This window comes from Tenrec ecaudatus, chromosome 17 (assembly GCF_050624435.1).
Source record: "Tenrec ecaudatus isolate mTenEca1 chromosome 17, mTenEca1.hap1, whole genome shotgun sequence".
In the NCBI taxonomy this organism is placed as follows: Eukaryota; Metazoa; Chordata; class Mammalia; order Afrosoricida; family Tenrecidae; genus Tenrec; species Tenrec ecaudatus.
In genome coordinates, this window is record NC_134546.1 from 52,725,306 (window position 1) to 52,747,780 (window position 22,475).

Sequence of the window (22,475 nt, forward strand, 5' to 3'; positions counted from 1 at the left end):
AAAAAAAATCAATATATGATGATAGTCTTCCAGCCAATGGAGGTAAAGGTCCTGGATGGAGGGTGGGCCACCTTTTTCTGATTTGCACAAAGGTGCCACATCAGCCCATGATGGCCCTGACTAATGCCAGTTCCGGGGCTTGCGCTTGCCAGTGAGAAAGACCATCCCGATCGATCGCTGCTGCCCCTCAGCCTCCTTCCTTCCCTCAGGGCTTAACTCAGCCCCTCCCCACAATTTCACCTACTCAGTGGCAGGCCCTGACCAGCCCTGTCCCCAGGACTTCCTGGAGCTGAGCTCACTGCTCCTTGGACATGCGTTTGGCCCTGGGCTCAGCTTTGAAGAGCCAGGAAGCAGTCAGCGGTGCCACATGCCACTGAGCCAATGAGTTAGAGCAGCGGTTCTCAAACTGTGGGTCTCCACCCCTTTGGGGATCGAACGACCCTTTCACAGGGGTTGCCCAATTCATAACAGTAGCAAAATGACAGTGATGAAGTAGCAACAAAAATAATTCTATGGTTGGGGGGTCACACAGCATGAGGACCTGTATGAAAGGGTCACGGCATGAGGAAGGTATGGGACTCGACAGTCTGCAGCCGTCGCTAACAGTCATGACAGCAGTGGTGAGTGAAGTCGATCACCATGGGCCGTTTGGAGACACAGCCTTTCAAAACCCTTGCCCCGAGACAAGGAGGCAGTGGCCCAAAGGGGAATTGGAAGCAGGGAGAGACTCGGGTATATTGATATGCCCAGAGAACGTTCTGGAAAGCTCCAGCCTCTTCGCACCCAAAGTCTAGCCCAGTGCTCATGAGCTCTGAGCAGTAGTCTGCTGATGCCTGTGGCTTAACTGACCAGGCAGCATGTCATCTTCCAGCCCGAAGAGGTCTTGAACCCACTCTTTAAAGGCTTGCAGGCTGCATGTCAGAATGAGAGACAGCTGTATGCCTGGGAGCCCAGACGCCTTAGGGCAGTGGTTCTCGACCTTCCTCATGCCATGACCCTTTCCTACTGGTCCTCATGTGGTGGTGACCCCCAACCATAGAATTATTTTTGTTGCTACTTCATCATTGTCATTTTGCTACTATTATGAATTGGGCGACCCCTGTGAAAGGGTCATTCAACCCCCAAAGGGGTCGGGACCCACAGATTGAGAACCGCTGCTTTTGCAGTATTGGCTGCTGCCTGTGGTCCTGGGTTTCCACCTTTCGATGAGGGGAGCTGCTGCACCTGCACAGAGACCATCCCAGGAATGTCAATCAGGGAGAGCTGGTGGGGTAGTAGTTAAGTGGTGGGCTGCAATCCATGTGGTCAACGGTTCTAAACCACCACAGCTCTGCAGGAGAAAGACTGGGCTTCCTCCTCCTGTGACCGGTTAGTGTCAGAACCCCACAGGGGTGGCTATGAGTCAGCTTGTCACCATGGCAGCGAGTTTGTTTTGGGAGTTGAGGAGTCAGGAGACCAGCGTTATCATCCTGCCGGTGTTTTACCAGCGCCTGGCTCCAGGGGGCGCGCTTGAGTTGTCTTGCAATCACTTCCCGCGGCACTTGTCATCCACCTGGTCAGGCCTTGGCCCTCTGCACCAATTCAAGGCTGCTCTCCTGCCGTCCTTCACAGAGGTTCCTCACAGTCAATGTTTCCCCTTGTAGTTGGGTTCTGGAATTCATGTCTTCATTCGCATATGGCTCTAGTTTATTCAGGGTGGACTGGGGGCAGGACCCAGCAGTCATTTTGGTAGAGAAGGATGTGCTTTTGAGGGAGTGCTGGGAGCTGCCCCCCCTCCTCCAGTTGCCGCCAACACTCTCTGTTGCAGACAGGGGTGCAAGGCTCCCCTTGCCCAGCTGGTGGGCTGGCTCTGAGGAAGGCTGCATAAGCACCAAGGCATCTGGCCATCACTTCGCTTGCCAAGCAGAGAGCCAGGGACTTTGAAAACTTGGCACAAAGGCATCTTCCAGACTTGCAGGGCCCTGGAGTTTCTGCCTGCAGCCCGAGGTCCCAGCGTCTCAGAGCCCTGGGAGCCTCTTACCAGGAGGAAGGGGGCTGAGCCCCCGCGGCTGGGTTGGAGGCCTTTCTGGCACTTGGCTGCAGCAGGATTGGGTCAGATGCAGGACACAGGAGTCCCAGCCTCTCCTCCTGCTGCCTGGGCCCTTCTGAGAATCAGCTTTTCCTGGGCCTGTCCTGACCGCAGGACTTGTGGACGGACAAGATGAGGGAAGGAAGAGGGAGTTAGAGTCCAGGCTTGCCGGCCACTCACAGAGCCTCCATTTCAATGTCTGTAAAATGGCAGGAGAGGCTTTGACAAGTTGGCATCAGGCACGTGCTCAGTGCTGTCCTGGGAGCATTGCCTGCCCCTTCCTTCTATCAGATAGAATCTATCTGAACTCCTGCCCCTTCCATCTGGACGCACTCGTCAAGGTTGGGATGCAGGCGGCTGAGGATCCTTAGTCCCCAGTGGGAAGGGAGACAGAGGAGCTGAGAATTCCAGCCTGCCTCAACTCAAAGCCACCGAGTTCATTCCAACTCAGAGTGACCCTATAGGACAGTAGAACTGCCCCTCTGGGAGCCTGAGGCTATAACTCTGTAGGGAGCAGAAAGCCTCAGCTTTCTTCCACCGAGCGGCTGGTGGGCTTGAACCCATGGATCTTGTGGTCAGAGACCACCATGCTACCAGAGCTCCTCTTCGGGCCCGTGCAGTTCCTGGGGGGCAGCACAGCAAGGCTGAGGGCCCTGGGAGTAGGGATGAGTGATCAAAGAACCCCTCTTTGGCGTGTACTTTTAGTTAACAAAGTGCTTTCTCATGTTTCTTCACAACTGTCCTGCCCTGCAAGGCAGGCTGTGGGAGAGGCGATTATTCTGCTGTCAATCCTGAGCGGGGAGGCTGTGGTCAGTGTCATGCAGCTCCCGGGAGGCAGGCAGAGGGGCAGACCTAATCTTTGTCTCCTAGTCTCCTGCTTGTTCTTGTTTGCATCTGACACGGCCACCCGACCTTCACCAGAAGGAAGCCTGGTGGTGCGGCGGGAGAAGCGCTGGGCTGCGAACCAGAGGGCAGCAGTTCAAACCCACCCAAAAGAGTTCTTGGAAACCCAAAGGGGCAGGTCTGCCCTGTCCTACAGGGCCGCTGTGAGTCACAATCAACTTGGTAGGAGCGGGCTCTGAACCCAAGGCTGTGACTTTGCTCCGGCCAGGACTTCACTTCACACCTCACTGTGGTCCTGTTGGGTGCCCCGGGCCAGCTTGTGAAAAAGGCATTTTCCACTCATGAAGTGAGCAGAGTCTGAAGTCTCCAAAGCCGGTGAGTAGTGATCTGAAACACAGTTACAGGCCGCTGCTTGCCAGGAGCAAAACAGTGAGAAGGTAGCCACACGTTCAGAGAAGAAACAAATCCATCGGAGCCACACCGGCATTTCCCCTGAGGCCAGAAACTAGATGGGGCCGGCTACCACCACTGACTGTTCTGACCACATTGAAAGGGGAGAAAATGTGGAGCAGACCCTAAATTCTTTTTTTTAAAATGACAAACAACAGACAAATGGAAGCAGTCGAGAATGGAGGACTTCCTGGACAAGGAGGGACCTGAGATGGTCACTCACAAGCTTTTAAGACCTCAGTCACTACTCACCAAAGTAAAAAGTAGGACATCGTCTTTGTGAACTATTGTGTGAGCCCACGTGGACTAGCGAAACAAATTCATTGACACACGTATGTGAATAAGAAAGAGCTTTATATAAAAGAGCAGTTGTACATTGAAAAAAATATTCCAGCTCAGTTCACATCAAGTCCATCAGTCCGATATCAGCCCATATGTCTGATACTAGTCCATAAATTCCGCTTGAGACTCACACAGCACATGTAATGATGCCAAATGCAGGAAGATCAAGTGGGTAGAAGGTCTTGTAGATCCAGTGGCAGAATAAGCATCACAGCGCTGGTGTGGATCTCCACATGACTCCTCCAGCTCCAGGGCTCTTGCTCTATCAGCGTGGCTCCATATGTCTTGTCAGTAAGAAGATGAAGCAGAGAGAGTGTGTGTCCCACCTTCGGGGAGGAATATAGGAATTCCCAGAATCCTCAGGAGAAGGCCATGCCCACACAGAGGCATGATTGGCTATGACCTGATTAACAGGCTAGACTCCACCCCTTCGCTCAAGTTGACAATAGATTATGTAACTGCCACAACTATGATACACCAGTTGACCTTGGTGGCCCCTGAGACTACTTTCCTGAGCCCCCAGGCCCAGTGACTCATTCTGTCAAGGTTCGTGTGAAGTTATGTCTAAAAGATTTCATAGCCTTGCCCACTGTGTGCTCCCCAGAGTGTGTTTACATGGATGTATTTACAGCAAAAGTTAAGGCCATGTAAAAATCTCCTGTTAATCCTGTGTGTGTATTCATTGGTGTAAGCCGACCCTGCCTCCCACAGCAGTTCAGCCAGCATGTCTGTCCATGCAGCTACTGGTAGATCTTCATTATGGCAGGACAGCGCAACAGTATTTCCTTCTATTGTCTTTAATTCTTGGAACTGGCAGCGACCCAGCATCCACTTCAGTGGAAGATGATCCAACCACTACATTTGCACACCTGCATTGTAGTCTTGGGGAGGAGGGGAAGAAGCGGAAGAGCCTCATTCCTTTATGGGCACATTCTAGAACTTGTTTGCAGTGCTTCTGCTCATATACCACTGGCCACGTGTGGTCAAAGGGCCACTGCTGGATGCAAGGAAAGTTTAGTCTTCAGCTGGTGGCCATGCTAAAGCTTCAATTACTAGAGAGAGAATAAATATTTGAGAGGACCCAGCACAATTGCTAAAGATAAAATGGGTGCACAAGCAAATGAGGTGAAGAAATCTGAGGGTGCCTGGCTATCAAAAGATATAACAGCTGGGGTCTTAAAGGCTTGAAGAGAAGCACACCAGCCTGTGGGATCATGGGGTGTCAAAGGGATCAAGTAACAGGCATCAAAAGACCCAAAACAAACCTATTGTTGAGAACAAGGGGGTCAGAAGCAGAGACCCCAAACCCAGCTGTAAACAATGAGACATCCCCTCACAGGAGGGTCACAAGGAAGGGGTTATTCAACCAGGGTGCAGTATAGCACCAATGAAACACAATATTCCTCGAGGCTTCCTCACTCCCCACTATCATGACCCCAGTCCTGCCTTTTCACTGTGGGCTAGGCCAGCGCATGTACACAGGTACAAATAAGAGCTCTGGACACACGGAATCCAGGTCAGATAAACCCCTCAGGAACAGAAATGGGAGTAGTGTTACCAGGAGGGTAGGGAGAAGGTGGGGAGAGGAGGGGTGAAGAAACCACAGAGGAAGAGAGAGAGCAGTCGGTGTAAGATATGGAAATAATAATAATTTTTAATTTATCAAGGGGTCATGAGGGTGGGAGGTGGGGGGAGGGTAAAAAGAGAAGCTGATACCAAGGGGTCAGATGTTTGGAAAATAATGATGGCAGCATATGTACAAACATGCTTGATACAATTGATGTGTGGATTGTCATAAGAGCTGTAAGAGCCCCCAATAAAATCATCTTTAGATAGATAGATAGATAGATAGAGGCACAGGGGTCAGCCAGCAGTCTGCTGTGTGCAAAGACAAGGCAATGGGAGAAAGCTTCCAGATGTGCATGTGATTTGTGGCAGGTGGGAGTGGCAAGAGACAGGGACCTGGAATTCATTCCAGGGGGTTTGGAGTGTAGTCTGCATGCACTGTGAGTCTGAAGGGTATGGGCAAGGGGGTGGCAGAGCCAGAAGGGTGCTAAGGAAGATGGTGGGTGGGGTTGAGTCTGCAAGGAAGAGGAAGGAGCCAGCAGGAGGCACTGCCTCCACCCAGATGGGAGCAGGGACCATGAAGTGGGGTTAGAGGGGATGCAGGGCATTCTGGATGCTTAGGGAATGCACCAATACTCGTGATCCAAGGATTATAAATTATATCATCCAAATCCGAAGGAGGGAGTAGCATTAGAGCTTAAATTGTGAGCTTCTGGAGTGCAGAAGGCTGTGGATGACAGTGGAAACCCAAAATACGTTTGCAGGGTCCACACAGGGACTAAGCCTCCGGTGATTTGCCCCTAAACCATCATTGAGGGATGGGGATAACCGGGTTACCAGACAGAGAGTGTTGTGGAGACGAAGACAGGAGATGAAAATGGTAAAGCTGACGCGAACGGTTCAAGCCTGTCACTCGGTCTCCCCTAGGATAACCTTGGGCTTGAGATGGTTTTTAATATTGTCTGCATTTTTTCATATTGGGTTGATCTTCGTTGGTAGCTTTCTGGACCCTCTATTGTGTGTTTGTCTATGTTTTCTGGTAGATGAAATCCAGAACGGGTGAATCTCCAGGGACAACTAGAATAAGGGAGGAGAGGGAGAGCAGGAGGGGTTAGGGCGAGCTGGTATCAAGGCGTTTAGGTAGGAAGAAAATATCTCAAAACTGGTGTTGGTAGCAATTGTACAACCCTGCTCCGTGTGATTGGTAGGATGTCTGGATCAGCTCCTAATAAAATGGTTTGGAAAACATTGCTCAAGGGACGATGCAGACATTTTCCTCCTACGGAACAAGGAAGCAGAGTTCCTTCCGGAATCGTCTCCCCTGGTTGGGTCGGGGTCTGCACGCTGGAGAGCAATCCCCGTGACCTCTTGTCTCTCGTTCTCTCCTCAGACTGTGTTACGGATTATAGTCCTTGGAATCTGGGACTACATTGAAAACAAAATAGAGGTAAAGACCAGCGCCCACCCCAGGCATCGGAAGCTAGAAGAGCTCCCGTCCCCTCTGTCCCTGGCCTGAGCCATCAGAAAAGCCCGTGTCCTCTAGCATTGGCTGAAGGAGGAGCTTCTTTGGTTGTGTAGACTGAGTGGGACCTGGGGGGCGGGGCGGAGGGTGGATGGAGGAGAGCGGGGAGAGGAGCGTGCTGAATGTTTCCAATGCAGGAAGGTTTGGAAAATCCTCCTTGAAGTTCTGAAGTGTTTTCAGAGATTTTCTTGAGTCCATTTGAAAAGCGGCTGAACTGTGTCTGAAAGCAAACAGGTCCACTCTAAAGTGGCCCAGTGGCCAGCTAGCCGAGTGGAGACTTCGCACGTCTGCTGAGCCAACCGGCTCGTTGGCTGCTGCTTGTCAGAGGGCTGGGATGGGCCGGTTGAGATGTTCAACAGAGGCACGTCTCTGGGGAGGGGCTGGGGAGGCCCTGTCGCCTCTCAGGCTTTCGTACACACAGGACAAGGCAAAGGGGTCGGTCCCTACTCTCCGCTCCTTCACAGCCCCATCCATTCTGGCCTCAGTGCTGGGGGCAGACACAGAGGAACCTAGCCTGTAAAGCTTGGGCCAAAGTCAGAAAGAGGTCAGGGTCCAGGGCTTCATGTAACAGTCTGGGACCGCCTTCTCTTCTACCCCGACCCCCTCCTTGGCACGGAGTAGAGATGAGACACGGGGACTCCTGCTACCCCAGGGGAAGGAGGCACCACTGTCCCACCTTGGGCCCCCATCACAGTTCAGTTCAGTCTCCGTCCAGGGTCCTGGGACACAGGATGCAAGTCCAGCCCCTAGAGGGGACAGGGCGCTAGAAACGGCAAAGGCCAGTGGACTGGAGATGGAGGGAGGCCCCCTGGAAGAATGGCAGTGCCCAAGAGAACTTGTGAAAGAGAAGAGGCCCAAAGACTGAGGGGGCCAGGGGTGTGGGGTGACCTGCTGGCCAGGCTGCTTTGGCTGACCTGCGCTGATCCCCCCAGTACCGCCCACCCAGCCTGCAGGCTCACAGCCTGGACACTGAGACCCACCTCTTCCTCCAGGTGTTTGACGGGGCTGTGATCATCCTGTCCTTGGCCCCGATGGTGGCGTCCACTGTGGCCAATGGACCCAGAAGCCCCTGGGACGCCATCAGCCTCATCATCATGCTACGGATCTGGCGGCTGAAGAGAGTCATCGATGGTAAGTGGCATGTGAGGGGTCAGCCGGGCGCTGCCTAGGAACCGCCATGCCAGCAGAGAGAAGGGAGCAGCCCCTAGAGGTGGGCGTACAACCCCCAGCTGAGAGGGCTGTTATGTCAGAGTGAACCAGGCCTGCCCCTGCTCCCACTGCCCACTTGTCATGTGTAGGCACCATGGCTCCCCACATCCCATTTGGAGAGGACCCCAGTATCCTCCAGCACAGCTCGTGATTGTGAACCCGGGGGGCGTGGGGGGTCCTGCTTGTCCCAAGGGAGCTTCAGGCAGGGCTGTGGCTTTGAAAGACCAGCTCTTTACCCCTCAGGGGTCTGATGACCCTCCTCCCCCTAACTGCTTCATGCAGGTTGTCCCAAGCCCAGGTGTCGATGATCTCCCCCAGCCTATCTGCCTGCAAATAGCCGGAGGGCGGGTTGGGTGGGGGGGGGTGGCGTGGGAGAAGCGGGGCATGCTGGCTTGGTTGGGTCCCCAGCTATGCGTCCAGCATCTGAATGACATCTCGGGTCTCCACTCCTCTGAAAGGTCTGATGTGCTCCTTGCTTTATTGTTGCCTCTCCTTACTGAACCATTGTCACGGAGAGTTCCAGGAAGCATGGCCCTTGGAGGAGGGAGCCTGGAAAGGAGCAGGCAGCTGGCCTCGCCCTGCAGAGAGGTGTGGGTAGTGTAGAGGGGGATGTGGGGAAAGGGGCACATTCGTCCTCCAGTTTCCTGATCTTATCTGATGACGAGAGGAAGAGCCACGTCACTAGGTCCCAGAGGGGTGGTCCTTGGAGGCCCACCCCGTCTCGGCTGCAGAATATCTGGGTACACCGTCACCCCAGATGTGCTGGGCCACCTCTCATCTCCCAAGGTGGCTCCCCTCTGAAGTGTGGGTGAGCAGAGGCCAGGTGTCGCTGCTGTAGTACCCGTCCGGGAGCTGATCTAGACAGACGCCTCCCAAGCCCTGGCTTGTTCTTCTTCGCAGCAAGCCCCTTTTCCCACGACACCTTGAGCCCTTGCCTGATGTGTCAAACACATGGGAAGTGCAGCTTCGCTGACTTGGCAGGGAGCGGACCCCGGCTTCACCTCTTTGCCTTCCCCTGGGGAGCCTCTGAGGATCCCTCTGTGGAGCAGACTGAGCAGCCAAGTGTACACCAACTCACCCCATTCTGCCTGGACCATTTTTGATTACGCTCTCCCAGCTCTGTAACCCTTCCCAGCCACCCTATCTGGCCGGCCCTCCCAGCTCAGAACCGTGCTTGCCAACTAGAGACACTGTGGCCATGAGAAGACACCCACCCAGGGGTGCTGGCCTGATGGGTGTGAAGCCAGAAGGAGGAGGTCCAGAGTCTCTCTCCCTGAGCGATGACCCTCCCCACAGGGCCCACTCGGCCCTGTGAACACTGTGGGGTTTGGTCCTGCGTCCCCCTGTGTCATCCGAGTCTAATCCAGAGTCTGCATCAAACTGGACCACTTTGGAGTGGCCCAGCTGAGAGATCTTCTAGCCCATCCCTCTCATTGAAAGATAGGGAAACTGTGGCCAGGAGGGATGGGGGGGGGTCACCCAGCAAACACCCCCTGCCCAGACTTCCTTCCTCCCCACCATAAGGGGGCAGGGGCTGTTCTTGGCTCTGTCTGTGAGAACATCCGCCCCCTTCCGGGGCAAGCGCAGCATCTTCTGGCTCGGCTCTGCCAGCTGTGCACAGCTGGACATCCTCACACACGTGTTTCAACACTGTGAACTCTCTTCCCCGCTGCCCCCTCCCTATCCTGACACTTCAGAGCCTGGGGGGGGGGGCTCACAAGAGAGATGTGTGGGTGTTAATGTGCTACTCGCCCTATGTGTGAACTGGCATTAGCAGAGAGCTGAGGAGGCAGCAGGAGTCTGGGGCAGCAGGAGTCCGGGTCTGGTCTCAGAGATCCTCTAGCCATCCTCCAAGATGAAAAAAAACAAACCCATTTCTTGTCCCTGTATGGTCGGTGCGGCAGCCAGAGAACATCTGGATGTTGGAGACTCTGAGTGGAGAGGCGTGTCGGAGAGCAGAGACGGGGAGGGTGCAAGAAGGCAGTATCAGAGAAGCCTGTGACCAAAGTTTCCAGGACATGTCGAGAGGGCTGGCGGGGTTCCGGGAGGTGGGAGAGGGGTGTGATGGGCAGGAAGGCCAGGTTAAAATCAGGAGCTGACAGTGGGACATCCAAGGAGCTCAATGGTACTGAGCCCAGAGAAGTCCTGACTGGGAGACCCCTGGACTCCAGGTTTCCTCCTCTGGGCCTCAGCGTGCCTATGATGATAGAGAGGAGCCTCTGTAAGAAACAGATCTAGAATGACAGAGACGTCAGTAAACAGAGGCTTACGTTTTTCTATTCCCTGGAGCCAAGAGCCCAGGCACCTGCCATGCCGTGGTTCTGCTGCCCCTGGCCCAAGACGGCTGCCTAAGAGCCAGCCCTCATATCTCATTAGAGCCAGTGAAAGGGGAAGCCTCGCTTTTTTTTTTTTTTTAATTTTTTTTTTTTGGAAGCCTCGCTTTTGAAAATAAAGCTCTATTGAAATATTTGGTTCATAGACTGTAAAATTCACCTACTTAAAGCAGGTAGCTCAGTCGTTTTTCATAAATTCACATCAGCACTATCTGTTTCGGGCATTTTCATCACCTCCCCCTTAAAAAAAAAAAAAACCAAAGTCCCTGTACCCATTAGCAGCCAAGGCAACTACTCAGGAAGCTTCTGGAAGCCCCTGCACCCACCCCCACCCTCACCCCCACTTGCATCCCATGACCCAGAATGGACTCTCATGGTAGCCCAGGACTGCAGGGCAGGCTCTGAAATCGAGCCAAAAGGTGAGTGTTCTGTTATGATGGAAAGGAGGCAAAGAGACACGTGGAGAGGATGGGTCCAAAGGAGTCAGGGGTCTCGCTTTCTCGCCCCTTCTGGAGGCTGTTGAGCACCCAGACATTTTCTCCTCCGAGCCTTGGGGCACAGAGGCTGCACCCTGAGCCTGCTGCTGGCTGGAAGTGGGCCGGTCTCTCCCCAGCCCGAGCCCGCCACTGCTGCATCCACCACGGCGCCCTCTGTCTTTCAGCTTACGTCCTGCCGGTGAAGGTGGAGATGGAGATGGTCATCCAGCAGTACGAGAAGGCCAAGGTCATCCAGGATGAGCAGCTGGAGAGGCTGACGCAAATCTGTCAGGAGCAAGGGGTAGGTATCAGGCTGCCACTGTCAGCTGTGAGTGCCTCCCGGGCCTCATTGGACACCTCAGAGCCTGAGGCCCACAAAGGGGAGCACGTTATCTCTAAGATTCACTCTAAGGTCCACTCAGGCCCTGACCCCTGGGCCAGAGTTCTTTTCTTGCTCCACGGTGACCACTTGGTTGCCCAGCCTGAAGCAACCCACATCCCAGCTCAGTGTCGAATGTCTTCTCAGAGCCTGGTCTCCCAAGCAGAGCCCCAGTCCCATCTGCAAAGGGTGGCTGAGCACCATGGGGTTCCAGTCGCCTCTCGAGACCCCCAGAGGCTGTCAGTCTTGCTCCTCCAGGAGCCTGGCAGAGCCCCAGAGATGGGCCCGGCCTGTGAGCCTGGGCCCAGGGAGGCCCAGGGGACAGGCAGCCAGAGCAGGGACACCAGAGGCCCACACGCAGGCCCCAGTTCTTCCCCCGGGACTTTCTCTATGACATGCCACCTCTCTGCCCTCAGCCCTTCACCTGCAGCATGAGGGGCCACCCCCATGGGGGCAGGACAGAGGAACCCTTCTGTAGGGTGGCTGGGGGTACTCATGAATTCAGGATTGACCCCCCCATCAGGGGGACCAGGCAGCCCAACTAGCTCTTACTCTATGGCAGCAGTTTGTGACCTTCCTCAGGCTGTGACCCTTTAATGCAGTTCCTCATGTTGTGGTGGTGCCCCCAACCATACATTGATTTTTGTTGCTGTAATTTCTGTAATTTCACAACTGTACTTCATAGCTGTAATTTTGCTACGGTTATGGATCAAGCAACCCGTGTGAAAGAGTCATTTGACACACACACCCCCCGCAAGGGGTCGCTACCCACAGGTTGAGAACTGCAGCTCTATGGAAACACACTACCGGGGGCTCAGGGAAAATCTCAGTGCCCATGAGCATGGGGAACTGTCACAGAGGGTCCTAGCAGTGTATGGGGACTGTCACAGAGGGTCTAGCAGCGTGGAGGACTATGTACAGTTAGTGGACAAAGACGTGTGGTCACTCACTTTTACCCCTTGGATTCTGGGGAGGACCTGGCCCCTACTCCACAGCCATGACAGCCACACCCTCCCATGGGAACCTCAGGACCATCCCTAGCCCGGAGCACCGAGAGCTGCAGGCCCAAAGTGGGCTCTGAGCCTTCGGGCTCTCGGTGCACCCCTCTCTCCCTCCCCACAATGCTGGGGCTCAGACACTTTTGCAGGGGGCCTGTGGGCTGGGGTCTTGCCTGTCACTGGGTCTGCCCCTCTCTGCCCATCTCGTCAACCTCCTATAGAAACACTGATGGGGCCAGCTGGAACCACCTGTCCATCTGACAAGCCTCCTCTTAATGTTTGGTCGTCCTGGGCCCCTTGTCAGCCTCCTGTCTCCTCCCCCAGCTCTGCCTACCTGGTTTCTGTTCTGGTTTCTTAGCAGACACCATGCTTCCGTCTCAGCAATCTGTGTCTTTCACCCCAGCCCTCCTGTGCAGCCCGCCCGACGGGGACTGGGCTCCTCCTGCCCTGTAATCTGCCCTTCCACTGAGCATTATGCTCCTGAAGACAGGCAGGTCCAGTGTGTGTCAGAGCTCCCCATCCAGCCCAGTGCCCAGCCCAGTGCCCCATGCATGGCAGGCCTCTGTCCAAGAGGGTCATAGGAGGCAGGTGAATCTCTTGGACCCTCAAACCCAGGCTCACGACCAGAGAAAGGGTTGCAGGGGCGGGAGGGCAAAAGACTGCTGATCCTGGGCACTGTGCCCACAGGAGCAGCACACGGCATACTTGGACTGCCTGACAGAAGCCCCTGCACATGCACCACCACCCCCCCCACACACACGCATCGCACGCCCATTGTTCTGAGTGAGGAGCAGAGCTGCCAGGGGACACAGCCTCGGGAGCTCATGGTCCAAGGGGTCCTGGGTGCTGGGCGGTCTGCATGGGGGCCTAGACCAGAGAGACATGTTCCAGCCACTCAGCATGGCCCTCAGCTTCACCTATTCCTCTTCCCCTAGAGAAGCGGTTCTCAACCTGGGGGTCATGACCCTTTCACAGGGATCGCCCAATTCATAACAGTAGCAAAATGACAGTGATGAAGTAGCAACAAAAATAATTTTATGTTTGGGGGCTCACCACAGCATGATGAACCGTATGAAAGGGTTGAGGCATGAGGAAGGTTGAGAACTACTACCCTAGAAGCTAGCAGTGTCCGAGGACCTGTCCTTCTGTGGGCACTGGGCTGCCCCCAGGACAGGACATGGCCTCACCCTCTCCAGCCTTGCCAGTGTGGGGGGGCAGGAATAAATAGACAGTGAGTCTGTGTGGTGCCCCCAGCAGGGTCATGCCAGGGGCTCCCCTGAGGAGCTGGCATTTGAGCAGGGCCAACTGGGGGTATGAAAGTGAGGCAGGGCAGTGGTAGTGTGTGGTGCTGGGGACACAGTTCAGAGTGTGAGTGAGCACAGGCAGGACATGGGAGGGTTGGGAGGCAGGCTAGGGAGGAGCCCCCATGGCTGCCCAGGGAGCTGGACTTGACCCTGTAGCTATCCTACAGCGGAAGCTCCAACTGGCAGAAGCGGGCAAGGGGGAGAGGGTGGATGAGGCAGGGGTCTCCTGAGAAAAATAATCAACAGGAAGTAGATAGATAGCTAGATAGCTGGATGGATGGATAGATAGATAGATAGATAGATAGATAGATAGATAGATAGATAGATAGATAGATAGATGATGGATGTGTGGGTAGGGGGATGCATGGATGGATGGATGGATGGATGGATGGATGGATATCTCATCTCTCCATCTACCCATCCATCCATCCACCCATCCATCTATCTGAATCTAGAGATAGAGTTTAAGGAATTGGCCCACATCATTGTGGGGGGTATAGTAAGTCCACAGCCCATAGATCACAGAGGCTGGAAGCTCTGGCAGGTCACTATGTCACAAGTTTGAAGGTTTAATTCTTTCTCCCCTCAGACTACACACACACACACACACACACACACACACACACACGAACATCCTTGCCTTTGCTCGGCATCAGCTGACTGTGACTGCTGAGCACACCCGTGAACGGCCTGAGCAGCCACAAGACTAACTCAGAACTGCATGCTGCCCCACGTGGGTACAGGCAGGCCTCCGCTCCAGCAGGCTGCTACTGCGGGGAGAAGGCTGGGCGCAGGCGATGGTGGAGGTGGGAAGACTTGGGGGCTGGGAGGTGAGAGAGACTCTAGGTTAGGAGCAGAGGGAGGTGTTGGGGAGTTGAGAAGACAGACAGTGCTGAGCGCCACCTAGAGATGGGCTGGAACCTTGGCCAGGCAACGCACAGTCTACTGTCCCATGAGAAACTAGGCACACTCTTCTGCCACGGTTGGCGACTTGAAAGGCGTCGACCCAGGGGCTTCCCCCACCCTTCGGAAGGGAGTATTGTCGGGCTGGGCTGAGCCCGCCCCCCACCTCTCAGCAGCCACGTGGCCAGGAAAAAGCCCCCACAGCACACCCACCTCCCACCATTCCCATTGTGACCCCTGTCCTGAGCTCCCAGGGGACCCCAGGTTCTTGCTCTCCTGGTTCAAATTACTCTCCACCTGTGGCCCCTGTCTCGGGGGTCCTGGCCAAACGGAGACCCTCTGGGATTCCATGCAGGAAAGAGCCAATAAATAAAGACAGATTCCCTCCTGACAGTGGCATCTGGAAAAGTCATGAATAGAAACACACCGTTTTCATTAAAAAAAAAACCACCCAGAGCCTGTCATCTTCTAGAAGACAGCCAGAGAGGACCAGATGACTGCAAGCCCCGCAGGGCTCTGGGGAAGGTGGGCAGGAGGCCTGTTCAGAGAGGAGAAACTGAGAGCTCTCCCCAGGCTCGGGTTCCACCAAGGCCCAGCAAGCAGACACCTCATTTCCAGCTGCATGATGAGACCAGATTTGAGCTTGACGGGGCAACAAAGGCCCTTACAGAAATGAGCGTGTGGCCGGGCAGGGTGGCAAGCACCAGGAGCGCAGGGTGGCCATGGCTGTGAAGATGCTTTAGGGGCAGGCCTGGGTTCACGCCGGCTCATCCACTGGCGAGCTTTGTGGCTTTGGGCGATGTGGGACTCTGGTTTTCCTAATCTGGAAAATAGGGATAGCAATGCATCAAAGGATGACGGAATGATAGATAAACCCCTCGGGGTCAACACGGAGAGTAGCGATACCAGGAGCATTAGGAGAGGGTGGGGGGGGGGGGAGAAAGGGGAAATCTATCACAAGGATCAATCTAGAACCCCCTCCCAGGGGGATGAATAACGGAAAAATGGGTGAGTGGTTATGGAGGATGATGTGAGATATGAAAATAATAATCTATACCTTATCAAAGGTTCATGAGGGAGGGAAGAAATGGGGAGCTGATATCAGGGGCTCAAGTGGGAAGAGAATGCTTTGGAAATGATGATGGTGGCATATGTGCACATGTGCTTGACACGCTGGGTGAATGTATGGATATGATAAGAGATATAAGCATCCCCAATAAAAGTATTTAATCATTAAAAAAGAAAAAAGACAATGGCAGGAACACACGGAGCGACTGTACCTAAAGGAACTGGCCACCACTCAGCCATGGCCAGAGGTAGATTTATGAACAAGGGTTGAGCCATGGAGCCACCGTGGTTTAGTGGGTCGTGCCCAGGGCTGCAACCTCAAGTCCAGGAGTTCCACCCCACTACTTGTTCTGCGAGGAAGAAAGATATGACTTTCTGTTCCTGTAAAGATGTACAGCCTCAGAAATGCACAGGATCAGTCCAGCTGTAGAGTCTCTATCTATGAGTCAGAATCAGCTTGATGGCAGAGAGGTGGCTTAATGTGAGCAGTCCTGCTGGTTTTAAAGGAAGAAGCCCAGATTGCACTGAAGACACTGGCCAAGTGCAAGGCTCCGGGGATTATGGACAGAATACCAATTAAGATGATCCAGCAAACAGACGCGATGCTGGAAGTGCTCGTTTGTCTGTGCCAAGGAATTTGGAAGACAGCTGCCTGTCCGACTTCCTGGAAGAGCTTCCTGTGTGTGGCCATTCCAAAGAAGGGTCGCCTGACTCATGGCAGAAGCTTTCAAAAGTCACCAGTACTATCATGTGCAAGTAAATTTTTGCTGAAGATAATTCACAAATGGTTATAGCAGTCTATGGATGGCGAGCTGCCAAAAAAGCCAAACAGATTCCAAAGAGGACATGGGATGAGGGATGTGTATCAGATGGATTTTAGCTGAATGCAGACAACGCCAGAAAGACGGCTGTATCTTTTCCTTGACTGGGCAAAGGCTGTGTGATAATAGCAAACTATGCAAGAGTGAGAATGCCAGCACACTGGAACCGTGCCTCTGTGGAACCTGTCTGTGTGAGACAGGGTTCTCTAGAGAGACAAAATCAGAATGCCAGTTATTTTATATAAATATTTATACAGCTAGCTAGCTAGATAGATAACATAAGAAATAAACAGTTAATTAAATTATAAAGCAGTACAAATGGCTCAGTGTAACTCACTCCCGTGACACAGTTGTTAGACACTGGCAGTCCTTCAAGTCTTGAGGGCCGCCAGGTAGTCCTCTGTAGAGCAATTCAGGCTGTCCGGCCACAGGCAGCAAATAGCAAGGCAGGTCACCAACAGTCAACCAACTGACAGGGTCTGACAGTCCCCAGCTCAAGAGATGTAAATTCCAATGGTGTGGCGAAGCAGGTCTTGAAGGAACCTCAAATTACAGTGACACAGTCCATGGGTTAGGTGTCCCACAGGTAGTGTAGCTTGCAAACTGAGGCACAGAACAAGCAAGGCAGCCGCACACTGGTCCGATGATCAAAGAGCGAGAGACAAGAAAGGTAAGGCTCACTGAGCCATTTATCTCTCCGCCCTTCAATTAATCCCACCTGTGTTTATTGGCCAGGTTGGCACAGTAAACTAACTACCTCACTATCCACGGACCAAGAGGCAGTGGGCTGAACAGAATGCGAGGATCCTGTGTGGTGTACGATCCAGAGAGGTATGCATCAGGGTTGGGTCCTGTCACTGTGCTTATGCGGACTGCATGCTAAATGCATTTGAGAAGCTGGAACGTATGAAGAATATGCGGGATTGGAGGACGACGCATCAGCACCCCACGGTATGCCAGTGACACAGGCTTGCTTCCTAAAGGTGTGAAAGGTTTGAAGATTTACTGATAAAGATCAGAGTACCACCTTCCATATGGATTACATTTCAACATGAAGAAGACAGCCGTTCCTCGTAACTGAACTCATCAGCAACATTGTGACGAATGGAGACACTGTTGAAATTGTCAAGGACTTCGTTACAGCCCACAGCCCACAGCCGAAGGAGTAGTCAAGAAACCCAGGCGTGTGTTCGTTACATTGTGAAAACCTGTTGCAGAAGAGCATGCAAAGTATTAAAAAGCAAAATAGCACCTTGCACACTCAGGCGCACCTAACCTCGCCGTCGTGTTTTCGGTGCCTCGTGTGTCTGTGGAAGCTGGAATTTGAATGAGAAAACTGGAAGAATGGGTGCCCTTGGATTGTGCTGCTGGAAGAAGATTGAATATTCATTCCCTGGACTGCCAGAAGACTGAACAAAACTGCCCTGGGAGAAGTGTGAGGATGCGCCAAAAAAATGTGGAGTCTAGATTCAAGGTCGCACGTGTCCACGTTCATCCCAAACAGAATGTTTTATCGAACGTGTCTCAGATCAGTGGATGGCGACAGACAAGTGAGCTCAGTAACTAGAACTCGGTAACAAGCTCTTAGTCTTGTCAGCCACACGCAAAAGTCAAATAGAAGCAGAGGTTTCCCAGGGGATCTGCTAAGCCAGTTCTAAACCAGCGGGGCCAACTCCGGTTTGTAAACCCAGCCCGTTCACTCACTAGCGCTTTGTGGCTTTGGGCACAGAGATGATCCCTTGGGTGGGTGGTTTCTCTCAGAGGACGCAGCATGATCGTGCTGGTTTATTAGGAAGAAGTTTTAAGACAATGGAAAATTCCATTAGTGAGAAAAAGTCAAGGAAAGGTGTGCCAAGGAATGGGTTTCCATCGTGACAATGCACCTGCGCCTCTTCCAGCCTAGCAAGGGCTGTCCTACCAGCGTCCCATTGGGGAACCACCTCCCATCCACCCTGAACCCTGATCTTGCCCTGTCGGATTTCTTTTTGTTTCCTAAACTCCAAGAACATTTCAGAGGAATACAATTTGAATCCCTTAATGATGGTCAGACCTTTGCATGGACCAAATCAAAGAGGGCGGAATTCTCTGGGGGAAGTGTTAGAGAAAGGCCGCCTTTAGAAGTGTATAGACCGAGCTGTGCCAAGAAACTATAGCTCCACATGTTGGAATTTTTGTTCAGTAACGATTTATAACATTTTACAGCAATACTTTTTAAACTCACCCGCATAGACCACCAGAATGCGCTCCCCTTAGACTCAGAGATCGTAGGCTCTCACTTGCAGACATTGGTCATGTTGTCAGAAGGGACCGTGGTGCTTGGTAAAGTCGAGGGTCCGTGAAACAAAAGGAAGGCCCTCCATCAAGGGCTGGCTCAGTCACGGCATCAGTGGGCTCACACATGGCAATGAGTGGGCGGAAGGCACAGGACGGACGCTGTTTAGTTCTGCTGCATGCAGGATTGCCATGTGTTGGCATCTGACAATGCCAAGACCTCCTCAAATGATGCTGGTGTGGCTGCTTAGCCCCAAGCCTACAAACAAAAACGCTGCCAGCTCGTAGTGACCCTATAGGACAGGGTAGAACTACTGCCCCTGTGAGTTTCTGAGACTGTAACTATTAATGGGAGAAGAAAGCCCAGTCTTTCTCCCACAGAGCGGCTGGTGGCTTCAAACTGCTGACCTTGAGAATTACAGGCCAACATGTAACCCCAACACCACCAGGGCTTCTTGGCCTAAAAGTTGGCATGTGATATATTATGGCTCTGAAGGGACTACCCCTAGCTAAGTGAACTACTTCCAGAAAATGGCCAATGGGAAAATGGTGGTGCCTACACCTCAATCCACGACTGACCTTGGGGATCGGGTGGGTCTAGGCAGCCATGCGTCCCAGTGGGCATCCGGTCCCTATGAGTCAATGGCCAACTGGGTGGCAGCTAACAACATCCACCAGCCGAACGAGTCCACCCGCCCACACATCCACTCCCTTTCACACATAAGAAAATGGAGGCAGGGGCGCTTGCCAGAGAGCACCCAGCTGGTTCAGGGGCTCTCAGGGCCAGTACTAGCTCCTGCTGCCTGTCGGCAGGGTCCTTTCCCGGCTCACCCTGTTGGGGGCCGTTTTCTGCTTCGCAGTTTCCAGCCACGTCACTTTTTCGCACCCTGTGGGAATGTGGATCAGCCCAGTGCACCTGAGCATTTTAAACTGCGGTCTCAGACCAGCGCGCGCTCTGCCTGCCCCCGGCTTGCTGACAAGGTCATTCCGGTTGTCTGGAATACAGCACTTGCCCTCTCCCAGCCGTGCTGGAATTCGCAGTCTAAGGAAGCAATTTGCAAACAGACTTCATGTGTACGACCTTAAAAAGAGCGAGCGGGATGTGCCCACACCCCCTTGGCAGTCACCTTGGGCGCGCTCCCTGGGCTGTGTTTTGAGAAATGGTTGCCAAGACTTCACTCGGCTTAGCTTTGTCTGTCTTTCTTTTTAAAACAGACTCACGTCTTCATTTTGGACATACAGGAAAATTGCCGAGACAAGAGAGAGTCCCTCACTGACCTCTTACCTTAGGATTGTACCCACCTTACCATGCAGCAGCCCGGATGGATGTAGCATTAGGAACTCAAGTTCCTAGCTCCTCGGCTTCCTGTCACTTTTCTCTACTATCCCGTGCCCTGCCCCAAGACCCCACCCAGGGTACCATCTGACAATTAGTTGCCATGGCCCCCAGGCTCTCACTCACCTGGTTGGCGATGACCTTGGCATCTCGGGGTTGTCATGTGTCAGTATTGACTCCATGGTAATGGGCTTTTTGACATTCTGGAGTTCTGGTCAGGTGTGCTCTAGAACAGCCCTCTGTTGTGATGTGCATCACATCTTTCTCGTGGTGAGAACGGGGTATGGGTCTTCTGGAGGAAGACCACCAACATCACTTTGCTCACGTGACACCCAGTGTACATACTGGTCACAGGACTTACCACAGTGGACGCCGACCTTGCCGGAAGGAGAGCTAGTCAGAGTCTTCTGTCATTTGTCTTGTTTCTTTTCATCTTAGCAGTGGATCTACTGTCACCTCCTGAAGACTTTCTTGCCTGTCAGCTTTTAGCTCAGGCTGTACCCAAGTTGCCCCCAAACCGGGCATCTGGCCAATCCTGGACTTAGCAGGTGGGGGATCTGAAGCCCCAGAAAGGGGAGAGATGTTTTCCAAAGTCACATAGTAATTGGGAGGTTCTGATGGAAACAGGGTCTCATAAGGCTTAGCCTGGTGCTTCCCCAGCCCCCAAACGCACACCCCTCCTAGAACCACATAGCCCTGCCAAGGAGCGGCTGTGCCTCCCTGATTCCGGCCATCCCTCCTGGCCATACTCCTACAGAGAGGAGGGAGGATATATAGATATAGGTATAGATATAGATAGACAATTTTACTGGGGGCTCTTACAGCTCTTATAACAACCCATACATCAATTGTGTCAAGCACATTTGTACATAGGTTGCCATCATTGTTTTTCAAAACATTTTCTTTCTACTTGAGTCCTTGGTATCAGCTCCTCTTTCTTCCCCTTCCTCCCTCACCTTCCCACCTTCATGAACCCTTGATAAAGTATAAGGCATTATTATTTTCATATCTTACACCATCTACTGTCTTCCGGTCTTAGGAGCTTGAGTTTTGTTCCACATTCTTCTCCCCCTTTAGCCAGGGCCTTCTAATGGGATCCCTTTCAGGGCAGTTGGTAGTGGTAGCTGGGCATCATCTAGTTCTTCAGGTCCCAGGCTTGCGGGACTGTGACTGCGTGGTCTGGTTGCCCATTGGACTAATTGTTTCCATGTGACTTCCATTTCCTTTCCTCCTGAGAGGGAAAGACCCATAGCTGTACCTTACATTGGCACACATGAGCTTGAAAGATCCCAGTTGCTACTCAACAAAGCAGGATGTAGAAAATGGTCTTTGTGACCTTGGTGCCCCCAAGACCATGGTTCTGAGATCCCAGGCCCAGTGACTCATACCTTCAGGGTGTTTGGCTATAGCTAAGAAGTTTTCATAACCTCTCCCTGTATTTTCCACCATAGTCATGGGTAGTTGGAATCAAAGGTAACTACACAAGTAGAAATATTGTCTGTCAAATTCACACACACACACATACACACACACACACCCATGGGCATACTTCCGGTCTTCCCACCACACCTGTTTGGGCTGCCTGTCTGTCTATCGAGTAGCTTAGCACTCTTGCAGGATTGTGTGTGTGACGGTATTTACCTCGGTTTCTCTCTATCCACATTCTGGTCAGGATTTTCTCAACTGTTAACCTTGCTGGTCCACAGATCGATTCCCGAGATGAACTGTTTGTTATTGTCCTTCAAAGAGCAGCTATTTTAGATGCAGCAATTAAATGGATACAGTGATATATTGCCCTGCAGACGGCTTTGACAAAACCACTTCTGAAATTGCATGTCTGTCCGTGCCGAGGCGCTTGTTCTAATTCCAAAACAGCCTCTGCAGTGCCCATTACTGCTGCTCGTGGGGCCTTGAGCCAGTAGCGGTCTGTCTCGGTTATCTCATGCTGCTACACAGAAATAGCACAAACGGGGGACGTTGACAAACATGCATTATTTTCTCCCAGCCCCAGATGCCAGAAGTCTGAATTCAAGGCACTGGCTGTAGGGGAAGGCTTTCTTTCACTGTGGGCTCTGAGGAGGGTTTTTGTTTCTCAGTTCCTGGATGATGTCCATGGGCCTGGCACCTGCCTTCCCCACCTCTGCTTCTTTGCCTCCTAGCTTCTTCTGCTCCTTTCAGATCTCAGAAGAGATTGACTTAAGCCAGACCCTACAGGGACCCTCATTAACGCAACAGAGGAGACCCCTTCCCAAATGGGATTACAGCCACAGGCATAGGGCTAGGGTTTCCAACACGTGGTTTGGAGGGAAGCGATTCAATCCATAGCATGGCCTTCAATCTGTAGCACGGGCTTCGCTCCAAACCAATACAATCTGGCCTGATTGACTGTGGAAACTCAGTTCTCTTTTTTGCCGAATGTGATGGGGAGGGAGGACAGAGAGTGAATTCCCCTCCTCGGCACCATTCACTGTTGACCAGACACTGTGGGATAAAGGGCCCAACCATAGGCAGCTTAAAGCCCAACTTCCAAGTGGGAACAGTGGGATTAGCCATGATCCCCTCCATACAGACTTGGGCCATGGGTGG

At 52.9% G+C, this 22,475-nt stretch overlaps 1 protein-coding gene across 1 annotated transcript in view; it reads left to right on the top strand.

Annotated features, from left to right (window-relative positions):
• Positions 1–22,475, top strand: part of TMEM266 (transmembrane protein 266) — a 79,327-nt gene that overhangs the window by 33,768 nt on the left and 23,084 nt on the right. Inside the window, exons 5-7 of the mRNA XM_075535250.1 lie at positions 6,660–6,716; positions 7,784–7,922; positions 10,995–11,110. Of these exons, the coding sequence (XP_075391365.1) occupies positions 6,660–6,716; positions 7,784–7,922; positions 10,995–11,110 (312 nt within the window). The remainder of the gene's footprint in view (positions 1–6,659; positions 6,717–7,783; positions 7,923–10,994; positions 11,111–22,475) is intronic.